Here is a 21,905-nt window from a genome sequence, read left to right as displayed (position 1 = left end):
TCCTACTACTGAATATGGAAATATACATATACATATATATATATACACACACAAGATGTATATATAAACAACATATATATACACATATGTATGCATAGAAAGAATATAAAGTCAGTATATCAAGTAAATATCTGCATCTGCATATTAGTTGCAGCACTATTCACAGTTTGAACAGCTGGATTAGAGAAAAAAATTCTAATTTTCTATAGCATAATACAATAATCATGGCTAGTTGGTACCAGCAGCTCCCACCGTAATCTAAGACAGGAGGCAGAAATAAAAGAATTGTGGTTCAAAGCTATGGAGTCTATAATGCCATTTCTTATTAACCAGCAAAATGCCAAACTGGAAGAGTGACTCAAGTGGTAAAGTGTCAATTATGAGCAAGAAAGCCAAATGAGAGCAAGAGGACCTGAGTAATGGCATATACACAAAAGTTACTATGGTTAAAAACAATTAACTAAATAATTCACATTAGGAAATAAAAAATAATGAATGTCTGAGGTGATAGATGTCATACCCTGATCTGATCACTGCAAGCTCTCTCTCTCTATATATATATATATTTATGTACATATGTGTGTAAATAAATGTATATATAAATATATATGCATACATATATATGTGTATATATATATGCATGCATTGAAAGACCAAACTGTATATCATGAATATATATAATTACTATGTGCCAATTAAATAAAAATGTATTCTAAAGAAGAATTTTATATCAATTATAAAACAAAACACTTGTGTTGAGCCAAGGGCAATAAATGTAGGAAAAACAAGCTATTTTCTGATAGGCTACATGAAGTCTGTGTTCTAGTCTAACCACTAGAACAACTGATATTTCAGCTTAATCCAAATTATTACTCATATAGAAATATGGGATGAAACTGTAAGATTCAACAAATGCTAACTATACAGTATACAATAAATACTTTAACATGTTTGAATAATTTCAGCTATCAATCAATTTAGAAGGTACCAACTTGTACTTGCAATCAATTAATCAGAATATTTATCTGATTTTTAGCCTTATTAACATTATTGTACAGTATATAAGAATTCTTTGTAATCATGTTGGTAACTATTTCATAGATCTGGACTTAATTGAAGGTAAAAGTTTGAATATAAGTGGATTATATAAAAGCTTTCAATTTCTAGAGAAAACTTCAAGGACATCTGTGACATCTAAGTCACCTCACATTACTAACGTAAAACCACATAAACCAAATTTTAAAATGGTACCTACTTTGCTGGGAATATTCCTAGAAGTTCCTGTGATCCAGGCTGTCTCTTCTGGCTTAACAGTTTCACACTGAGGTTCATGGTTTTGTATCCCATCTTCACTGCTTTTAACAGTCTTTTTCCCATCAAGGGATACATAGCCATTGTCAGTCTCAGTTGATTTATCAATTGAACTTTTTGCTTTCTTTGACCTAAAAAGTATGTGGAAGTATCTCAGCTTATTTTGAATAGGTTACTTACAGAAATTGTGATCTGTTCATAATTACATTAAGTAGTTACTTCTCAAATTTTTAGTGGTCACTCAGTTTTACAACAAATAATTTAGAATTATAATAGATAAAATAAACATACAAATCAAGACTGAGTTCAGCTTATTATATAATGTCTTAAAATATTTTTATCTTTACGTAGCTGTACAAAGAAGCATCAACTCAATATACCAATTTTTGAGTACAATGCATCTTGATCAATGTCACTCTTCAGGTTCTGAATTCTAAAAAACATGCCCTAACTTATTCTGAGTCAAAATCATCTGGTCTAAGATCAAAATTTTGCAAATTTGGGCTGGGAATATGGCGTAGTGGTAGATTGCTTGCCTAGTATGCATGAAGCCCTGGGTTCCATTCCTCAGTACCACATAAACAGAAAAAGCCACAAGTGGCACTGTGGCTGAAGTGGTAGAGTGCTAGCTTTGAGCACAAAAGCTCAAGCACTGTCATAGACAGTGCTCAGGCCCTGAGTTCAAGCCCCAAACTTGGCAAAAAAAAAATTGTGCATTTTATTATAATAATGTTTTGAAACTTAAAAAACTATCTTGGTAATTACCAGCATAGTTGTAATACTGTTTTAATCTAATTCAATTCTCTATCCAAATACATTTTACTTTTACCATACATATATACACGTACATATATTTAGCATACATATATATATACATATACACATTCTCTGGTAAATTTGTATAATGCATGATAAACCTTATCATAACAGCACAACTACAAATTGATTAAACAATATCAGCAAAATAGTGAAGTGATAGAAAATAGTTATCTGCAGTATCTCTTTTCTTAATTTCTTAATTTAGCACCATCAGTTATATTTAGTATTTTGGTAATTTTTTAATGGTTTTCCAGTTTATTATTTGTATAGGTAAACTACTAATATAACCTTAATATAACCTTAAATATTTTGAAATAAGTATTCAAGATAATAATAATATAAGGCTGAATTAGGTTTATTTTTGAAGTTTATTCCTCTACTGAAATATCAGGAAATAAATGTAAGAGTTTAGTGTACAAAATACTAAACTACAATTGGATAACTAAGGAAGAGACTTAGAGGAAAATCATTTAATACAATTCACATGACATATTAAAAATAATTTCCACCTATATGCTCAAAAAAGCAAATGAACTACTCAACCAAAATAAATTAGTACTTAGAAATAAAAAAGAAAACAAAATTAAGAAATCTTAACTATATTTTGCTAGCATATACTCATTCGGATACAGATGTACTTACACATAACCTAAAATGATCTTTACAGTCTCTATTTCTCCATTATCTGGACCATTATAGTTTGTCAAAACAAAACTCATACATACTATGGCTATGATATTTTAATCATTAAATATTCATTATCTTAGACTGAAATGCCAGAGAAAGAAGAGTGCATCTCTATGTCATATGAAGCCATGAGTAAATACAAACCCTGATAAAAAGAAAGCAGCATGCCAGAGATCTCTGAAGACAGCACCAACAGTGTAAGGGGTGCTTGTACTGTGACTCTGAACTGCTTCCTCCTGGGTGTTATCTGTGGTACTAGAACCATCTCCTTCCCTATGGACTTCCAAATGGGCTGCTTTTCTTAATTTCCTTAATCAAAAAAAGATTAACAGTAGAAAAAGCTTTAAAACTTTAATAACCATTTTCTTGGCAGTACACTCAGAATTTTGCAAAACATAAAAATAAGAAATTTAATACAAAATAAAGCTCAAATTTATTGCACGTATTTTAATTCAAACATTATCATGTATATTCAAGACCAATTTCTGATTAATAAGGTCCTGCTCACTGCTCATACTAACAGGTCAAAGGACAGAAAATTAAACAAATCATACCAAACAGATATATACAAAAGGATTTCTTCCTTATTTGTATGTCACTATGTACAGTTGATTGGAGAAAATTATTGCCTAATTGATAAGCAAAAACTACTCATTTTAAATATCAAAATTGCAAAACTGAAAATGTCATAGCAGTATGCAAAAGAGAGTAGTTCCAAAAGACTCTTTAAACAGAATTCCATTGTGTTTAGTGGCCACTGAGACCTGCTACAAATAGCTATGTATAGATAGCATCAAATAAATAAAGATCAGTTGGATTTTACATTTTTTAACTTTTTTTTTGTTTTTACATTTGGGCTTTTACTTTTACCAAGGCATCATAGAATACAAGATTATATTAGTAAGCACTATTAGCAATTACAGCTAACATAATTCTCTACACAGATACTATGTATCAGTTTTAAAAAGAAAAAAAAAACCAGAAAAAAATTATAGCTATATGGTCTCAAAATAGTCTTGAAGCAAATACAGAAAATAATGCTGCAATGAATATGGTTGTGCTAGTAGCTTCACTATGGCCTTGTTTGTGGTCATTTGGGTAAATTGCCCAGAAGTGTGATTGCTGGGTCATTGGGGAGCTCTATGTCTAGTCTTTTGAGGAACTTCCATACTGCTTTCCAGAGTGGTTGAACAAGTTTACACTCTCACCAACAGTGTAGTAGCATTCCCATTTGGCCACATCCCCATCAGCATCTGTTATTATTAGATTTTTTTGATAATGGCCATTCTAACTAGAGTGAGGTGGAATCTCAATGTTTTTTTTATTAGCATTTCTTTTATAGCCAGAAATGTTGAACATTTCTTCATGTGTCTATTGGTCATTCTTTTTTCCTCTTCAGAGAAGTTTAAGTGTTTAGCCTACTTGTTAATGGGGTACTTGTTTCATTGAGGATTTGTTGGGGGATTTAATTTTTTGAGCTCTAAGAGTATTTTAGGTATGAGACCCTTGTCTGTTGCTAGTGAAGATCTTCTCCCAATCTGTGAACTTTCTATACAACCCAGATGCCCCTTGGTAGATGAATGGATCAAGAAAATGTGATTTATATATATATATATATATATATATATATATATATATATATATATATATATATAAAACAGAGTTCTATGACATTGCTCCCTTTGTAAGAAAATGGAAAGACTTGGAAAAAATTATATTAAGCGAAGCAAGCCAGGCCCAAAGAAATGTAAGTTGCATGGTTTCTTTCATTTATAATAATTAGAATAGGTCTATGATAGTATTAGCAGAGGATCACAATAGCCTAATTGCTAAGAGCATACCATATATAATGAAGTATATCAAAGTGAACTCCAAGAATTGGAAGAGGTTTGTATTATATTCTGCTTGCAGTTATTTCAATTTTTTTCTTTATTCTTTGTCTTGTATATAAGTTTATCTGATCCGTGGAAGGGAAAGGGAGTCACAGAAACAGCAGGACAAAGGATGAACTAATGCAATAATGATACTCACTAGACACTATGTTGGAAATCAACTTTAAAACTTGAGGAAAGAGGAGGGGAAACAGGAGAAAATGAGGGAGCGGGTAACTGTTCAAAAAGAAATGTACTCATTACCTTACTTAATGTAACTGGAACCCCCCTGTTCATCACCTTTACCATAAATAACATTTTTAAAAAAGAGAATAAAAAATAGTTTGTTAACTGATTGTGGAACTCAGTGCTTTATTTAAAAGAATAACTTTATAATATTTTAGTCTATGAAGCAGTCAAAAGAATCCTGGATTCAAAACAGCACTTTTTGACAGACAGTACCTTCTTCTTTTACCAATTGTGCTTAGAGGAGGTTTGGGTGTTCTTGTTGAAACAATCTGGCAATGCACAGTTCCCAAAAGCAGCATCAGCCATATTGGCCCAATAACTTCTGTCAGAGGTATGCTATGTGGGCTAGAAGTGGAACAGAATAATACTATTGCAGCAACTACAAAAAGGAAAAGAAAATACATTCAATTACAGACCTGAGAGTCGCTTCTTCAAAACTTTAAAACTTTTTTTTACATTACCTCTTACCAGATTCCTTTTTCTAAATTTAAATGATTTTAAAATGCCACTCTACTTGAGCTCTTTAAACACTATTGTGTTTGCTACAGTCTAACTGCAGTATTTAGTAACACTCTTGGAACAACATAGTAGTCAATATAGTCTTTAAAATAAACTCAACACTGGGATAAAAACATTCAAAGCTAAGGATAATTTTGCTTAGATCTCAATCAAACAAACCACACTAACTTTAAGAACATTTATATCTTTGTTTGACAAACAAGGAAAATTTGTGCCAAGAATAAATTTATACAGAAAGCTTGTGAACAGAGGTCTATATGTTCAAGATTAACATAAATTTACTTGGCTATATTTTCCAAGGAAATTATTGTATTCATCAAAGCTAACCATTATCACATGAAAGGGAAAGGTTGTTTTATTCTACCCTGTATCCCTTAAACTCTCTGGATATAATCTCTCTTTACATTTTTAGAAGATTTCTTCTTTTACCTGGGAAAGGTTGATTTACCAATCCTGCATCCCTTAAACTTTCTGAATATAAAATCTTTTTTAGACTTTTGGAAGTCTTCTTCTTTTACTTGTCAGTGAAACAGTTTTATTTCTCCACCTTCAGACATGTAATCTAAGCTCACCAGTTTGTATAACTCAACATGAGTTATTAAAAACATAGGCATATGATCAAAGCAGGGTCAATCAGAAACTTTAGAAATAATTTAAGTTTCGAACAATGCCATTCTCCTAGATCACAAATACTAAGGACTGTGGAAATAGGAAAGTGCCAGAGGCCACCTCAGCCACCACCCAGAAAGAGCCAGCCTAAGAATCAACAGAGAAAAGTAAAGATAGCACTTGAGCCTCAAATTCCATCCATGCCTGAATCGAAAGTCTAGGAATATCTAATTCTACTTTGGAACAAATAGTTAATTTAAGTATGATGAGGTTTTTGTTAATTTTGTTAAGTAGGATCACTGTAATGCTGCTATATAATGCAAATATTTTGAAGAAATGCCTACGGCTATAAAACACATTAAATTATTTACTTTAAAAATATTTAACTTGGGGCTGGGAAGGTGGCTCAGTGGTAGAGTGCTTGCCTTACATGCATGAGGCCCTGGGTTTGATTCCTCAGCACCACATAAGCAAAAAGAAAAAAGCTGGAAGTGGCGCTGTGGCTCAGCCTTGAGCTGAAGAGCTGAGGGACAGCCCTCAGGCCCAGAGTTCAGGCCCCACAACCGGACCCCCCCCCCAAAAAAAATTTAACTTAACAAAAACACTGTAGTTAGAAAATATTCAATAAAATTTTAGAACTTTCATGAAATTAACAATAAAGTAACTTTTCCAAAATAACCGTGAAGTTTGTAATATACTTTATTTTATGTATTTTAAGAATCTATCATAAGAAAACAATTCAAAATGTCAGAAAAAATCTGAATATGGTCACTTCAACAACAGCCACAATAGTCAAAGTCAGTGAATAACTTAAATGGCCAATATGGATATACAATGAAATATTTTCTAATAAGTTAATATTACATGTATCTTGATACATGTAACACTAATTACAGTATTAGCCAAAAATAATATAGTCACATAAAATTACTCAACAATATAAAGCTTCTGAAAGTAAACTGAAAATGTAAGACTATAGTTTGGTTCTTTTTTTATTCAGCTTATACTTATTTTAGCTTATACTTTCTAAATTTTCTACCACAAAAATATATCATTATATTTAATCAGAGAAAATATGGCTGAGTTATAGCACAGTGGTAGAGCACAAATCTAGCATTCACAAAGCCTCCAGTTCAATCCCCACCATGGTTAAAAAAAAATCCAACATACATTTCACATAAGCATAATCATACAATCACAATCATAAAATCTTCAGTCCATTCCAGTTTGTTATTGTCTTTTGGGGGGGGAGGGAGTCCGATCATGGGGCCTGAACTCTGGGCCTGCGCGCTGTCCCTCAGCTCTTCAGCTCAAGGCTAGCGCTCTACCACCTGAGCCACAGCACCACTTCGGCTTTTTTTCTTTTTGCTTATGTGGAGCTGAGGAATCGAACCCAGGGCCTCATGTATGCAAGGCAAGCGCTCTACCACTGAGCCACCTTCCCAGCTCTTCCAGTTTGTTGTTGTTGTTGGTCATGGGGCCTGAACTCTGGGCCTGTGCACTGTCCCTCAGCACAAGGCTAGCTCTCTACCACTTGAGCCACAGTGCCACTTCCAGCTTTTTCTGTTTATGTGGTACTGAGGAATCAAACCCAGGGCCTCATGCATGCAAGGCAAGCACTCTAGTACTGAGCCACCTTCCCAGCCCCTTCTATTCCGTTTTATACATATAAGATGTACACTGGCTAAGAAGAAACAACTTTAAGGTATTTAATCTTTATTATATTTTCATTTACTTAAAGATATTTCTTACGTAGATGGTCTGTTGATGAAACATACGTAACTAATCATTTAGAAATCAGAGTTTTTTTTAAAGCAACACATTAAAAAGAATTAAAGAGCACCAAACAAATAAAAAAAAAAGAATTGCTTTTTTTGTTTTTGTTGTTTTTTGTTTTTTTTGGGTCCGGTCGTGGGGCTTGAACTCTGGGCGCTCTACCACTTGAGCCACAGCGCCACTTCTGGCTTTTTTCTTTTTGCTTATGTGGTGCTGAGGAATTGAACCCAGGGCCTCAGGCATGCAAGGCAAGTGCTCTACCTCTGAGCCACCTTCCCAGCACTAAAGAACTGCTTTTTAAGTGTAATGAGATGAAGGTTGTTTCTTCTTTGGTCTCAGAAGCTCTCTAGTGTTGTAGTATCATGTGTACTGTTACTAAGACTTCACTGGTGTGCTGTTTTGTTAAGAGACAGCCTAACAAAGCTGTAAGAATGTGGTTCAGGGGTCAAAAATTTTAGTCATATGAATTTCTATTTGTTTTAGTTATCCACACATCTATTTTTTTTATTATGTTGAAAAATTCTCAGATATTTTTAATACCAAGTATACTGTTTTGTCTCACTATCATACTCACACTTGACACTCAATAGTACAGTTAGAACATGTATTAATAACATATATAACTTAATACATATAACTTAGGAAACCTAAAAACATAACATCTTGAAAGTTAAAAGCAAACTTCATTTCCATCTTTTATTTATACCTTGAAGAAGGTAAAGGACAAGAAGCCAGAAAAAGATGACCTTCGATGTTACTTGTAACCACCACCGGAAGAAAAAAGGAAAAAACACAACTCGAACAATTCCCTTTCTAGTCAACGAAGTCCAAGGACTTTCAGGCTTTGCCTTGGCGAATGCAGACCCTGAGGAAAAGTAAAGACAACAGCAGACTCCACTCATTATTCTTAATTTCTTTACAGAAAAAAAATTCAGTTTGAAAAACAATAGCATGTATATTTTTTGATTTTGTACTAATGCTATGAGTGAAGACTTCCAATTTGAGGTGATAATCACTTTTTAAAATAAGTCTTCATCCTGTCATATTAAATCAGGTACTTGAAAAGATTATTGCTTGAAATAAAAGTATTTTCCCACTTATTTAATAAACATAGCAGAATTGTATTCAAATGTCAATTCCAATCAGAAATAACAGGTTAAAAACATTTTCGTTTCATTTCTAAAATGATACTTCTGGGGTTTGAACTTAAGCCCTTGAGCTTGCTAGGCAGGTAATTACCACTGAGCTATGCCTCTAGCCCATTATTGAGGTTGTGTAATAAGGTCCTATAGTTTGCTAAGCAAACATGAATTGCTATTGTTTAACAGCAGTGCTAAAGGTAACTAAATTATCTACAGCTAATTTCTTGTTGTCATCTTCAGAGGGAGAAAGGACTACTGAACAGTATTTAAATGCTTCCATTCTTGTTTATACTATTCCTATCTTCATTAATACTCACACTGCAAAATTTCACTTCACAAATGTTCAGATGTGAACTATTTTGACTTGTTTCCTCCAAATCAATGTATCTCAGACAGGTGCTGGTGGCTCATGCCTGTAATCCTAGCTACTCAGAAGGCTTGAGATCTGAGGATTGCAGTGCAAATCAATGGGCAGGAAAGTCTATGATACTGTTATCTCTAATTAGCCAGCAAAAAGTGGGGAAGTGGAACTGTGGCTCTAGTGGTAGAGCACTAATTTTGAGCAAAAAAGCTCAGGGACAGTGCCCAGGCCCTGAGTTCAAGCTCAAAAAAAAAAAAAAAAAATTAGAAAAAAACATCCAAGTATCTAAGACTCACCTCTTACAAGATCAACATCTATGAGGTCTGGTTTCACATGTGCTGTTTTCTTTGGTTTATTCCTTAGCCCCTGTAACATATAAAAAGTATTACTGGAATATCACATATATATTCTCACATATATAAGCAGAAAACAATCAACTTCTAAATATTTCTGTTTAAAATAAAAACTTTATGAACTAGTCAAAAAGATACATTTAAGTAATCATTACAAATAGAAAATAATTATAGTATTATAATACATTTAAATACTTTCCAAAAGACATGTTCAGGGATGTGTGTAATATGTATGCAAAGCCTATTTATTTCTCATAGCAAATTTCTAATACAAAGATTCTTACTACCCCAAGCCAATTTGGTTACACAGACTAAATGGTTCAAGAGTCATCTCTCACTCCAGATTGGCATTAGGATAGTGTGAAGGATGAGTGGGGAACAGAGGTCCCAGAGGGCCTCAAGACTGACATGCCAATCACTGACCAGATCATAATGTCACCTCACTGCCTTAGAATTTAGATACCATAACCAAGAAGAGGAGGTAGTTCTCATGAATTGAATTCATTTAAACTTGAAATTACTAAACATTAAGATTAAATTTCTATAATAAATGTAGAGAGGGTTAAATTAGTAAGAAAAAAAGCTATGGAAAAATAAATTATGTTACTACTTAAGATGAATTTTTAGGAACTCAAAGAACTTAAAGTCCTCAGGAGCCAAAAGCTGTGAAATGACACAGAATTTAGATAATTTTTATACACACAGTTAAGAAAACTTAAGACCTTTCTTTGGGTCTTGATACAAATAACAATGACAGCCCTCAAGTTAAATTCAGATTAAGAATTATTAGCACCTAAAATAAACAGGACAGGCTGGGAAGGTGGCTCAGCAGTAGAGCGCTTGCCTTGCATGCTTAAGGCCCTGGGTTCGATTCTTCAGCACCACATAAGCAAAAAGAAAAAAAGCCGGAAGTGGCGTTGTGGCTCAAGTGGTAGAGCGCTAGCCTTGAGCTGAAGAGCTGAGGGAGTGCCCAGGCCCAGAGTTCAGGCCCCACAACTGGACCAATAAATAAATAAATAAATAAAATAAACAGGACAGCAATAGAGGTCATAATTAACTAAAACATCTAAACTAAATAGCCTGAAATCCAAGACACAATTAATCCTTGAATCTCTTCACATATTGTATCTGTCTGAAGTTGTAAACTACGTACAGATACAAAAGAGAAAAGGATAAAATGCTTACAAAAGAGAAATGGAGAAATGGCTGGTTATTGAAGACATAAGAACAATAATTATATATATGGTTAATCTTCATGTTCTTGAATTATGTATTTGCAAATTCACTGAGTACTATTTATATACCTAAATCTATATGCTTAGGCTGAGCATAATGGGTCACAACTGAGATAGAAGGATCACAGTTTAAGACAAGCTGAGGTAAAAAGTTAAAAATAAAAACAAAAACAAACCCTTCTGTACGGTATTTTCACAATAAAAAAATTTAAAAAAAAACCCAAAACCCTATCTCAAAATATAAGCTGGGCATGATGGCACACGCCTATAATTCCAGCTACTCAGAAAACAGAAGTAGGAAGACTGCAGTCTGAGGCCAGCCCATGCAAAACTTGAGAACCTACCTGAAAGGCAAAGCAAAAAGCACTAAGAGTGTGACTCAAGTAAAGCACTTGCACAAGCACAATGACCTGACTTCAAACCCAAGCACCATGAAAATAAATAGTACATTCCCAGCTGAGGCCACACAAAGTACAACTATGCCTTCTTGCTTTAGCTCTCATTACTGTATGGAAGTGTTCCTACCACAGTCTACTTTGTGTATTTTTCACATTTTTGCGTGTTTTTGTTTTGCTTTGTGGTAGTGGGGGTGAACTTAAGCCCTTAAACTTGCTAGGCAGCGCTCTGCTACTTGAGCCATTACCTCAACCCATATTTTTGTGCTCTGAATTAGCAAAATTTTGTTCAAATGATTCTTAGGTACAATGCTTCAGTTTAGTGTTTCTAAGTGCAAGAATACCTTACTGAGAAAATATACGTCTGCTTTTACCTTTGCTCATACCTGAGTTCCTCACAGTGCTACTGGCTATAAGTTCACTGTTGATGAAATCAATAATATGTATTAAATAAGGGACCTAGGTGTGTTTTGATCAGTTAATAAAAGCATTGTGACCAACGGCACAGGGAACCTAAATCTGCATCTCTCCTGCAGCAACAATTTGGTATTCACTAATTCAGTGTTAGTAGTGACTTTATAAAACATAACTGCTAAGAAAAATGAGAATCAATTATATACTTTATTTCTATTTTAATGTCACTGTAAAGTAGCTGACAGATTATAAACTATTCTCAAGACATCAAACTGGAGAGTAATAATGTATACAGTTAACAAAACTGCACTTTAAAATTTTAAATATATATTTTTATTGTAAAGATACTGTTCAGAGGGGTTACAGTTACATGAGCAAGGAAATGAGTCCATTTCCTATTGAGCATTGTTACCCCCGCCTTTGTTTTTCCCCTACCATCCCTTTCTTCCCCACCTCCCCAACTCCTGCAGTTAAGCAAATACTCTTAAAGAATAAAATAGATCCAAATACTATAATACTGGGAGATTTTTAATACCCCACTCTCACCAAAGGACAGGTCTACCAACAAGAGGATTGGCAAAGAAGCCACCAAATTAAGGCCATATTTCAAGCAGAACTAACTGACATCTACCAAGTTTTCCACCCTAAAATGACACAGTACACGTTCTTCTCAGCTGCTCATGGAACTTTCTCCAAAATAGACCATATCATAGTTCATATAAGGAAATACAAGGGGACTGACATAATCCCCTGTGTATCCTATCCGACCACAGTGGAATCAAGCTAGTTCTCAATAACAAAGCATTCCATAGAAATTACTCAAATACATAGAAATTGAACAGCACACTTCTGAAAAACACCTGGGTAATAGAAGAAATTAAAAGTTCCTACAATTCAATGAAAATGAATATACATTACCAAGAAACCTGTGGGACATGGAAAAAGCAGTCCTGAGGGGAAAATTTATTGCTCTGAGTGCACACATCAAGAAAATAGAGACAGACCAAGTAAATAATCTCATGCTGCAATTGAAACTGCTAGAAAAGCTTGAAAAAATTGAACATAAAGTTACTAGATGGAGCAAAATAACCAAAAAAAGAGCTGAAATCAACAAGATAGACTAAGAAAACTAAAAAAAATTAATTTAAAAAAGGCTGGTTTTATGGGCTGGGAAGGTGGCTCAGTGGTAGAGCGCTTGCCTTGCATGCTCAAGGCCCTGGGTTCGATTCCTCAGCACCACATAAGCAAAAAGAAAAAAGCCGGAAGTGGCGCTGTGGCTCAAGTGGTAGAGCACTAGCCTTGAGCTGAAGAGCTCAGGACAGTGCCCAGGCCCAGAGTTCAGGCCCCACGACCGGACCCCAAAAAAAAAAAAAAAAAAGGCTGGTTTTTAAAAAAAATCAATAAAATTGATGGACCTTTGGCAAGATTAACCAAAAAAAAGAAGAGAGGAAACCCAATTCAATAAGATCAGGAAAAATTACAACAAATACTCAAGACATCCAAACAATTATAAAGAATTATTTCCAGGGGCTGGAAAGGTGGCTCAGTGGTAGAGTGCTTGCCTTGCATGCATGAGGCCCTGGGTTCGATTCCTCAGCACCACATAAGCAAAAAGAAAAAAGCCGGAAGTGGCGCTGTGGCTCAAGTGGTAGAGTGCTAGCCTTGAGCTGAAGAGCTGAGGGACAGCGCCCAGGCCCAGAGTTCAGGCTCCATGACCAGATCCCCCCCCACCCCCAAAAAAAAGAATTATTTCCAGAAACTATACTCACTAAGGAAAGAAAAACCTAGCAGAAATGGATGAATTTTTAGAGAATCACAAACTGCCCAAGCTGAACCAAGAAGAAATAAATCAATTAAATAAGCCAATATCTTATTACAATGAGATAGAGAAAGCAATCAGTTTTCCAACAAGGAAAAGCCCAGGACCAGATGGATTCACTACGGAATTCTATAAGACCTTTAAAAAGGAACTAATACCCATACTCCTCAGACTCTTCCAAGAAATAGAAACAGAGGAAGCCATCCCAAACTCATTTTATGATGCCAATATCACACTCATCCCCAAACCAGGCAAAGACCCAACAAAAAAAAGTGAACTACAGACCAATCTTTTTGATGAGCAATGATGCAAAGATCCTTAACAAAATTCTAGCCAACAGAATCCAGAAACACATAAAAAAAAAAATCACACATTACGACCAAGTAGGCTTCATCCCAGAGATGGTTTAACAAACGTAAATCAATAAATGTAATCCATCACATCAATATAACCAAGGTCAAGAACCACATGATTATCTCCATTGATGCAGAAAAGGCTTTTGATAAGATACAACATTCATTCATGTTAAAAACTCTGGAGAAAATAGGAATGGAAGGAACATTCCTTAAAGTGTGGTTCAAGTGGTAGAGTGCTCACCTTGAGCTGAAGATCTCAGGGACAGTGCCCAGGCCGAGTTCAAGCCCCACGACTCTGTTACTGTTTTTGTTGTTGTTGTTGTTGTTGGGATTTTTTATTTGTTTTTTTTTTTTTAATGGTCAGCTCAAGGCTAGCACTCTACCACTTGAACCACAGTGCAGTTTTCTAGTGGTTAATTGGAGATAAGAGTCTTACGGACTTTCCTGCCCAAACTAGCTTTGAACCGCGATCCTCAGATCTCAGTCCCTTGAGTAGCCAGGATTACAGGCATGAGCCACTGGCACCCCATTTGTTACGGCTTTTTGAAGCATTATCTGTACTTATCCATAGTCAGCCTATTGTTTAAGAACACCCGAGACCTTCTCATTCCTATCTAATTGCCTTCCTCTTATATTCCCTAGCTTCTGGCAACCACTACTCCATTCTCAACTGCCATAAGATCAATGTACACTTCACATTATGAGTGAAATCATGAAGTACTTGTCTTGGTGGTATACTTGGTTTATTTCACTTAACATATTTATCTCTAGTTCTGCTGTTCTATACAATAAATACAGAATGTTTAGCAAGATGGAATGTGCTTTCATAGGCTTATCAACAAACTGTCTTAATTAAACATAAGGCCTACCATGGTGGCACACACCTGAAATCCTAGCTATGTGGGAGATAGAATTGGGAGGATAACCAGCCCAGGAAAACATAGGGAAAGATCCTTTTGGAAAAGCAAACTAATCAAAAGGACTAGGATGTAACTCAAATGGCAGAGTGCAAGCAGAGCCCTGAATTAAATCCCAGTACCTCAAACAAACGAACAAAAGTCAGCAATGTAAATAATGTCAATTCTTTGAATATTATTATTACATACTTCAAAAATGCATTATATGGGGGCTGGGAAGATGGCTCAGTGGTAGAGCGTTTGCCTTGCATGCCTGAGGCCCTGGGTTTGATTCCTCATTCCTCAGCACCACATAAGCAAAAAGAAAAAAGCCAGAGGTGGCACTGTGGCTCAAGTGGCAGAGTGCTAGCCTTGAGCTGAAGAGCTGAGGGCCAGCGCCCAGGCCCAGAGTTCAGGCCCCACGACCAGACCCAAAAAAAAAAAAAAAAAAAAAAAGGTCAAAAATGCATTATAGGTCTCAGCCTTCCCTGTCATCCAGTCAACAGTATCAAGCAACAGCTAATATAAATCCTTCCTTACCTTAACCTCTGTTGAGAATTTAAAATGCTTCTGTACAAAAGAGAAAGAAGCTAGGTATGCCATCACACATACAACTATAATTCTACCACTCTGGAGGGCAGAGGCAGGAGGATTATGATTAAAGGCCAGCATAAAATGAACTTAGGCTATGTAGCAAGACCCCATGTAAAAAAGTAAATTTTTAAAAATAAGGGAAATTACACAAGTAATATAGTAACCTGTGGAGGCTTCCAAAAAAACAAAAAGTTGTGTGTTTTTTAAATTTTTAGATTGTTACTATAAATGTGATATATAAAGGAGTTACAGTTACAGAAGTAAAGAGTTTATTTCTTTATGGACAATGTCACACCTTCCCTCAATATCGCCTAGTTTTTATCTCCCATCCACACCTACAAGTTATATAGTTTATTTTCAAAATAGTGTGTACTGCTATATTTACCCTTAGCCCACCCCCTCCCCACCTATCTTCCCAAAGACAGATAAATGAAAAAAACAAGATAAAAGGAAAAGAAAACAAAAACAGCAATGAAGAAAAAAACACTTATTTTCATTCCCTGGAGTTCATCTCAATAAATATTACTTTATATGACCAGATGCACATAGGCATTTGGCCTTAGTTTTCCTCTCTTAAGTTTTGTTTTTGAAACATATAGATATTGATATCTTTAAATTTCAGAAAACATTCAAATATGCCAGATGTTAATATGACTTCTCAGGATACTTTATACCTGTTTTCTGTTAAAGGTTTTGTAGTCATTGAAGAGAATAACAAGTTTTAAGGCATCTTAATAGACCTCTCCATTACTCTTTATTTGCTTTACTGTATTTTCTCTCCACTTCTCTTCATTTGTCTACTCCCCTCTTCTTAACTTCATGAGTCTACCTTTTTTCTGACATGTTGAATTAAAACCTCTTTATACATCTACTTAAGGATAACTGTGTTTGTAGGTTGAAATTTCTACTTCTCTTTCTTTTTTTTGCATATTTGGCTACTCATTAAATGTGGTATTTCCCAAATATCCTGTCCTCCTCTAAATCACCTTTCAACAAAAATCTACTCACTTCTCTACCTATGATAATAGATACATAATATATATACATAACATACATATATATATAATTGTTATATCTATACACGTTTTATATATTGATAATTCTTAAATCATCTTTCCAAATAACATTTCTAGATTTCTAGAACAGAATTGTAATCTTCTTTCTTCTAGTATTTCCTTTTATATTCAGCACTGTCTAAATAAAATTGTAAAACATAAATTTAGCCAGCCATTGGTGCTTAAGCCTGTAGTCCTAGCTACTCAGGAAGATCATGGTTTGAGACCAGCCTAGTCAAAAGGTTTTCAAGACCTCATTTCAATCAATAACTGAGCATGAAGACATGGGTAATAGAGGAGGACAGCCCAGACAAAAAAGTTCATGAAATGCCATCTCAACAGAAAAAGTGTGGTATGGTGAAACATGCCTATCATTCAGCTATGGTGGGAAGCATAGACAGAAGGATTGCAGTCAAAGCTATTAAGGGAAAAAGCGAAACCCTATCTCAAAAACAAAAAAATCAGAGCAGAGAAAGGGCAGGTGAATGCAGTCATAAAATTAAATGTATGTATATAAAAATGGAATGAGGTAAACTGCGGGAGATGCATAGGGTTGAGAGAGATTGGGGATGATGAAAGGGATAACATTGATCAAGATGTGTTGTACTCACAAACTGACTTGTTGAATTAAAACCTCTTTGTACATCTACTTAAAAATAATAACAAAAAAGCAAAAAGGCCTGGAAGCTTGGTTCAAATGGTAAAGTGCCTGCCTAATAGGCTTGAAGCCTTGAGTTTAAATCACAGAACTGCCAATAATAACAAATACATACACACAAATTTAATTTTGTGCTTAGTATCCTTCAGTGTTAGGCTGGGAAGGTGGCTCAGTAGTAGAGTGCTTGACTTGCATGTATGAGGCTCTGGGTTCTATTCCTCAGCACCACATAAGCAGAAAAAAGCTGGAAGTGGCACTGTGGCTCAAGTGGTAAGATTTTACCTTTTTAAAGAATTATACTGTTGAAATTCTCCCCTAAATCTACCATATTTCAGTTAATACATTTATGTACACTTGCATACCACCCAAGCTAGTTAGTTACTTATGTGTTTATAAACCAATTCTAGTGTCTACATATTAGGGAAAACATGCAACCTTTGTCTGTCTCTCTAAGTCTCACTTGCTTTTCTTAACATCATTTTTTCCAGGTCCTTCCATTTCTTTGCAGATAATGCAATATCATTCAGTGTAATGAATGAGTAAAATTTCATTGTGTGCAAACACATACTCACACATACACATACACACATATACTCCACATTTTCTGGACCCATTCATACACTGGTATTGGGGTTGATTTCATACCTTGACTATGGTGAATAATGCTGCAATGAGCATGGTTGTGCTGGTGCTTTAATGTATCCTGGTTTGTAATCTTTGGCATAAATGACCAGGAGTGGGATTGTTGCATCATAGAGTAGTTGTATGTATAGTTTGTTGAGGAATCTCCATACTGCTTTCCAGAGTTGCGGAACGAGTTTACAATCTTACCAATAGTTCCCTTGTGCTCTCAGAATTTGTTATTGTTTGTATTTTTACTGAGGCTATTCTAACTGGGGTGAGATAGAACCTCAGTGTTGTTTTGATTTGCATTTCCCTTATGGCCAGAGATGTTGAGCAATTCTTCATTTGTCTCTTGGTACACACTACAATTTTATTATATGTATTGATTCTTCAAAAAGATAGTTTAAAGATAATTGACAAATATCAAAGGATTTTGGCCTGTGTTATATTTTGCCCTTTTGAACAAATTTTTACAGAACTATATTTGTGTTCAATTTTATTTAAACTTTTCTATATAAAATAGAAAATGCTAAGTAACTACTATAACAATCTCTGGGCCCAGATTAAATTTATCTCGTGCAGGAACATACTGATTAGTATTTATGCAAGTAAAAAAGACAAAAATCTTATTATTACAAGAGTGCTGAGAAACAATAGATTAAGTTTAAAAACAGTTTTCATGCTAGCAAGATAGCCTATGAAAATATCAGCATGAAACATGTAATTATATGTCCAAGAAAAAATTTTCACAAACATTTAAATTAATGCTTTACTTTTCTAAATTCTTTTTAAAAATGACAAACTTTCTAGCAACTCTTTTTGCGTCCAGGTCATTCTGTTAGTAGCACCAAACAGCAGATTTCAATTAAGTAGAGCAGCACTTGCAGAATCACTCCGATGGGAAAATGCCTGAGATACTTACCAGTTTAATAAACTGTACAGAACAATGACAGCATCAAAAGAGAGGAAAAGCAAACTAGAAGTATAAGGTGACAAGTGAAAGGGGAAAAAAGCTGACAGAAATAATCATTAGAAATTAAATTTAAGAGGACAGAAACATGCTACAAATGAAAAAATAACCACAAAAGACATATAACTATGCTATCATAAAACAGTTTATCTCTTTAGTTAAAAATTTTTACTAAGTTACACATTTAAAGTTCATGGAAAAGCTCGAGCGTTGGTGGTTTATGCCTACAATCCTAGGAATTCAAGAGGTTAAGACTGGGAAAACCTCTATTTGAAGCCAGCCTGGGCGGAAAAGTCTGCGAGACTTCATCTCCAATTAACCAGCAAAATGCTGGACTAGAGGCATGCCTCAAGTAGCAAAGCATCAGCTGTGAGCAAAGAACTTGAGTGAACTCAAGGCCCTGTATTCAAAAGCCCTGTCACATACACAAAAGAAGTGTATAGATTATTAAATGTGACTAATAGTTCATAAAATTACATTTCAAAATTAGCAAAATTAAACTTGTTACCTTGATTTCTCTTTGTTCAACAGATTTTTCCCATATTTGTTGATCATATGCTCCAATCTATGAAGGAAAAAAGAAAATACTGAATCAAATCATCACTGTTCATACCCATCTCTAAACTGTAAACTACTCAGTACAGTTAGATTTAGCTCCGTCTCAGACTTCTGGGATCAATATTGTATTGTAGAGATTCTCAAAGAATGGTTTAAGGATCACCAATATTAGAATAACCTTAGAACTTGTTAAGTGCAGACTCAGGCTTCAAGCCAGTTACTGAAACAAAGTATGGGAGTGAGCCTCAAAAATATGTTTAAAAAATTTCTCTAGCTGCTAGGCACTGATGGCTCACACTTCTAATCCTAGCTACTCAGGAGGCTGAGATCTGAGGATCATGGTTTCAAGTCAGTCCAGGCAGGAAAGTCCATGAGACTATTATCTCCAATAAACCACCAGAAAGTCTGAAGTAGAGCTATGGCTCAAGTGACAGAGTGCTAGCCTTGAGCACAAAAAGCTCAGAGATAGTACCTATACCCTGAGTTCAAGCCCCAGGACCAACACACACACACACACACACACACACACACACACACACACACACACACACACACACACACACACACACACACACACACACACACACACACACACTCTAGCTAGGGGGGACAGTTCATAACTGCAATCCCAGCTCTACACACACACACACACACACACACACAGTCTAGCTAGGGGGGACAGTTCATAACTGCAATCTCAGCTACACACACACACACACACACACACACACACAGTCTAGCTAGGGGGGACAGTTCATAACTGCAATCCCAGCTACACACACACACACACACACACACACACACACACACACACACACACACACACACACACACACACACACACACACACACACACACACACACAGAGTCTAGCTAGGGGGGACAGTTCATAACTGCAATCCCAGCTACTCAGGCAAGAGAGATGGGAAAGATCAGAGTTCAAAACCAGCCTGGGCACACAGTCTAGCTAGGGGGGACAGTTCATAACTGCAATCCCAGCTACACACACACACACACACACACACACACACACACACACACACACACACACACACACACACACACACACACACACACACACACACACACACACACACACACACACACACACACACAGAGTCTAGCTAGGGGGGACAGTTCATAACTGCAATCCCAGCTACTCAGGCAAGAGAGATGGGAAAGATCAGAGTTCAAAACCAGCCTGGGCAAAAGATATTAAGATAACTCCCCCTCCAACTCAACAAACAAGGTGTGGCATACATCCATAATTGCAGCTACACAGGAGCATAGGTTAGGGGTTTGCAATTGGAGATTATCTCAGGCAAAAAAAATTAAAGTGAGTTATTATCTGGGAAAAAAAACTAAAACATAAATAAAGGGGAGAGAGGCTTAGGTACATAACTTAAGTGGTAGATCACTTCCCTAGCAAGCACAAGGCCCTGAATTAAATCCCTATAGTGCGAAGAAAGGGAGAGGAGGAGGTGGGGGGGGGGGAGAGGAGCGCCAGGGGTGTGGGAGAGTGGGAGGAGTGGGAAGAGGAAGATGAGGAGGAAGAAGTGATTGCGGCAGCTTTTAGAATATTTTAAACCCACAGTCATACAGAATCCTTTATTGCGTATAACTACAACTGTTACAATATTCATATACTTTGGAAAAAATCTCCCAAGTGTTAAATCCTCTTGGGGTTATTTTTTAAAAAGAAAAAACAGAACCAAAACAAAAAAACAGAACAGAATTATAGATTCATACACACAGTGACAGTAAGGATAACTTTCATTGTAATAGAAGGCCCTATGAGATCTTTTTTTCTTTTTTTTTTTTTTGTCTGTTATGGGACTTGAACTCTGGGCCTGGGCGCTGTTCCTCAGTTCTTCAGCTCAAGGTTATTCTCTACCACTTGAGCCACAGTGTCACTTCTGGTTCTCCGGTGGTTTATTGGAGATCAGAGTCTCACGGAGACTGGCTTGAACCATGATCCTCAGATTTCAGCCTCCTAAATAGCTAGGATTACAGGTGTGAGCCACAGGTGCCTGGTTTATGAGATTTTTTTTTTAAGGTAAAACTAGCTAAGCATTGTTTTCAGTTACAAGAGATTAAATATCTATGGACACACATTAGTTCTCCTTTGCAATAGACTTCTCTTGTTTTAAATATATTCCCAGAACTGGGCACAGTTGGCTCACACCTGTAATCCTAGCTACTCTGGAGGCTCATATCTGAGGATAAAGGTTCGTGCATGAGATGATCTCAATTAACCACCAAGAAAGCTGGAAGTGGAGCTATGGTTTAAGAGATAGAATGCTAGCCTTCAGCAAGAAAGCTCAGAGGCAGCAACGTGACTTCAAGTCCCAGGACCAGCACAAAAAGAAATATGTGTGTGTGTGTGTGTGTGTATGTATATACACACATATATGTACATATATACATATATATATTATATACCAAAATAGACCCTTAAGTGACATAAGTAAAACAGACTGCTTCCTTAGAGAAAATTGAGGGTACTTTTAATCTGAATTCAGGTACTTCAGAAAATATTCAGGGCTCTACTGAGTGGTATATATGTCCTTGACAAAGTAGCCTAAAATATGAACTGAGATTGAATCATCAGAGGCATTATGAAATGAGCATGGT

The 21,905-nt window shown here is 35.7% G+C and overlaps 1 protein-coding gene across 3 annotated transcripts in view; it reads right to left on the bottom strand.

Annotated features, from left to right (window-relative positions):
- Window positions 1–21,905, bottom strand: part of Phtf2 (putative homeodomain transcription factor 2) — a 103,366-nt gene that overhangs the window by 37,712 nt on the left and 43,749 nt on the right. For all 3 annotated transcript variants that reach the window (XM_069996343.1, XM_069996342.1, XM_069996341.1), the window contains exons 3-8: window positions 19,222–19,278; window positions 9,641–9,710; window positions 8,548–8,706; window positions 5,151–5,316; window positions 2,962–3,126; window positions 1,256–1,442 (exon numbers count right to left, since the gene is read on the bottom strand). In XM_069996343.1, the coding sequence (XP_069852444.1) occupies window positions 1,256–1,442; window positions 2,962–3,126; window positions 5,151–5,316; window positions 8,548–8,706; window positions 9,641–9,710; window positions 19,222–19,278 (804 nt within the window). The remainder of the gene's footprint in view (window positions 1–1,255; window positions 1,443–2,961; window positions 3,127–5,150; window positions 5,317–8,547; window positions 8,707–9,640; window positions 9,711–19,221; window positions 19,279–21,905) is intronic.

This window comes from Dipodomys merriami, unplaced genomic scaffold (assembly GCF_024711535.1).
Source record: "Dipodomys merriami isolate MVZ:Mamm:240054 unplaced genomic scaffold, mDipMer1.0.p SCAF_5, whole genome shotgun sequence".
In the NCBI taxonomy this organism is placed as follows: Eukaryota; Metazoa; Chordata; class Mammalia; order Rodentia; family Heteromyidae; genus Dipodomys; species Dipodomys merriami.
The sequence above is the reverse complement of the archived record's forward strand: the minus strand, read 5'-3'. Positions and strand labels throughout refer to the sequence as shown.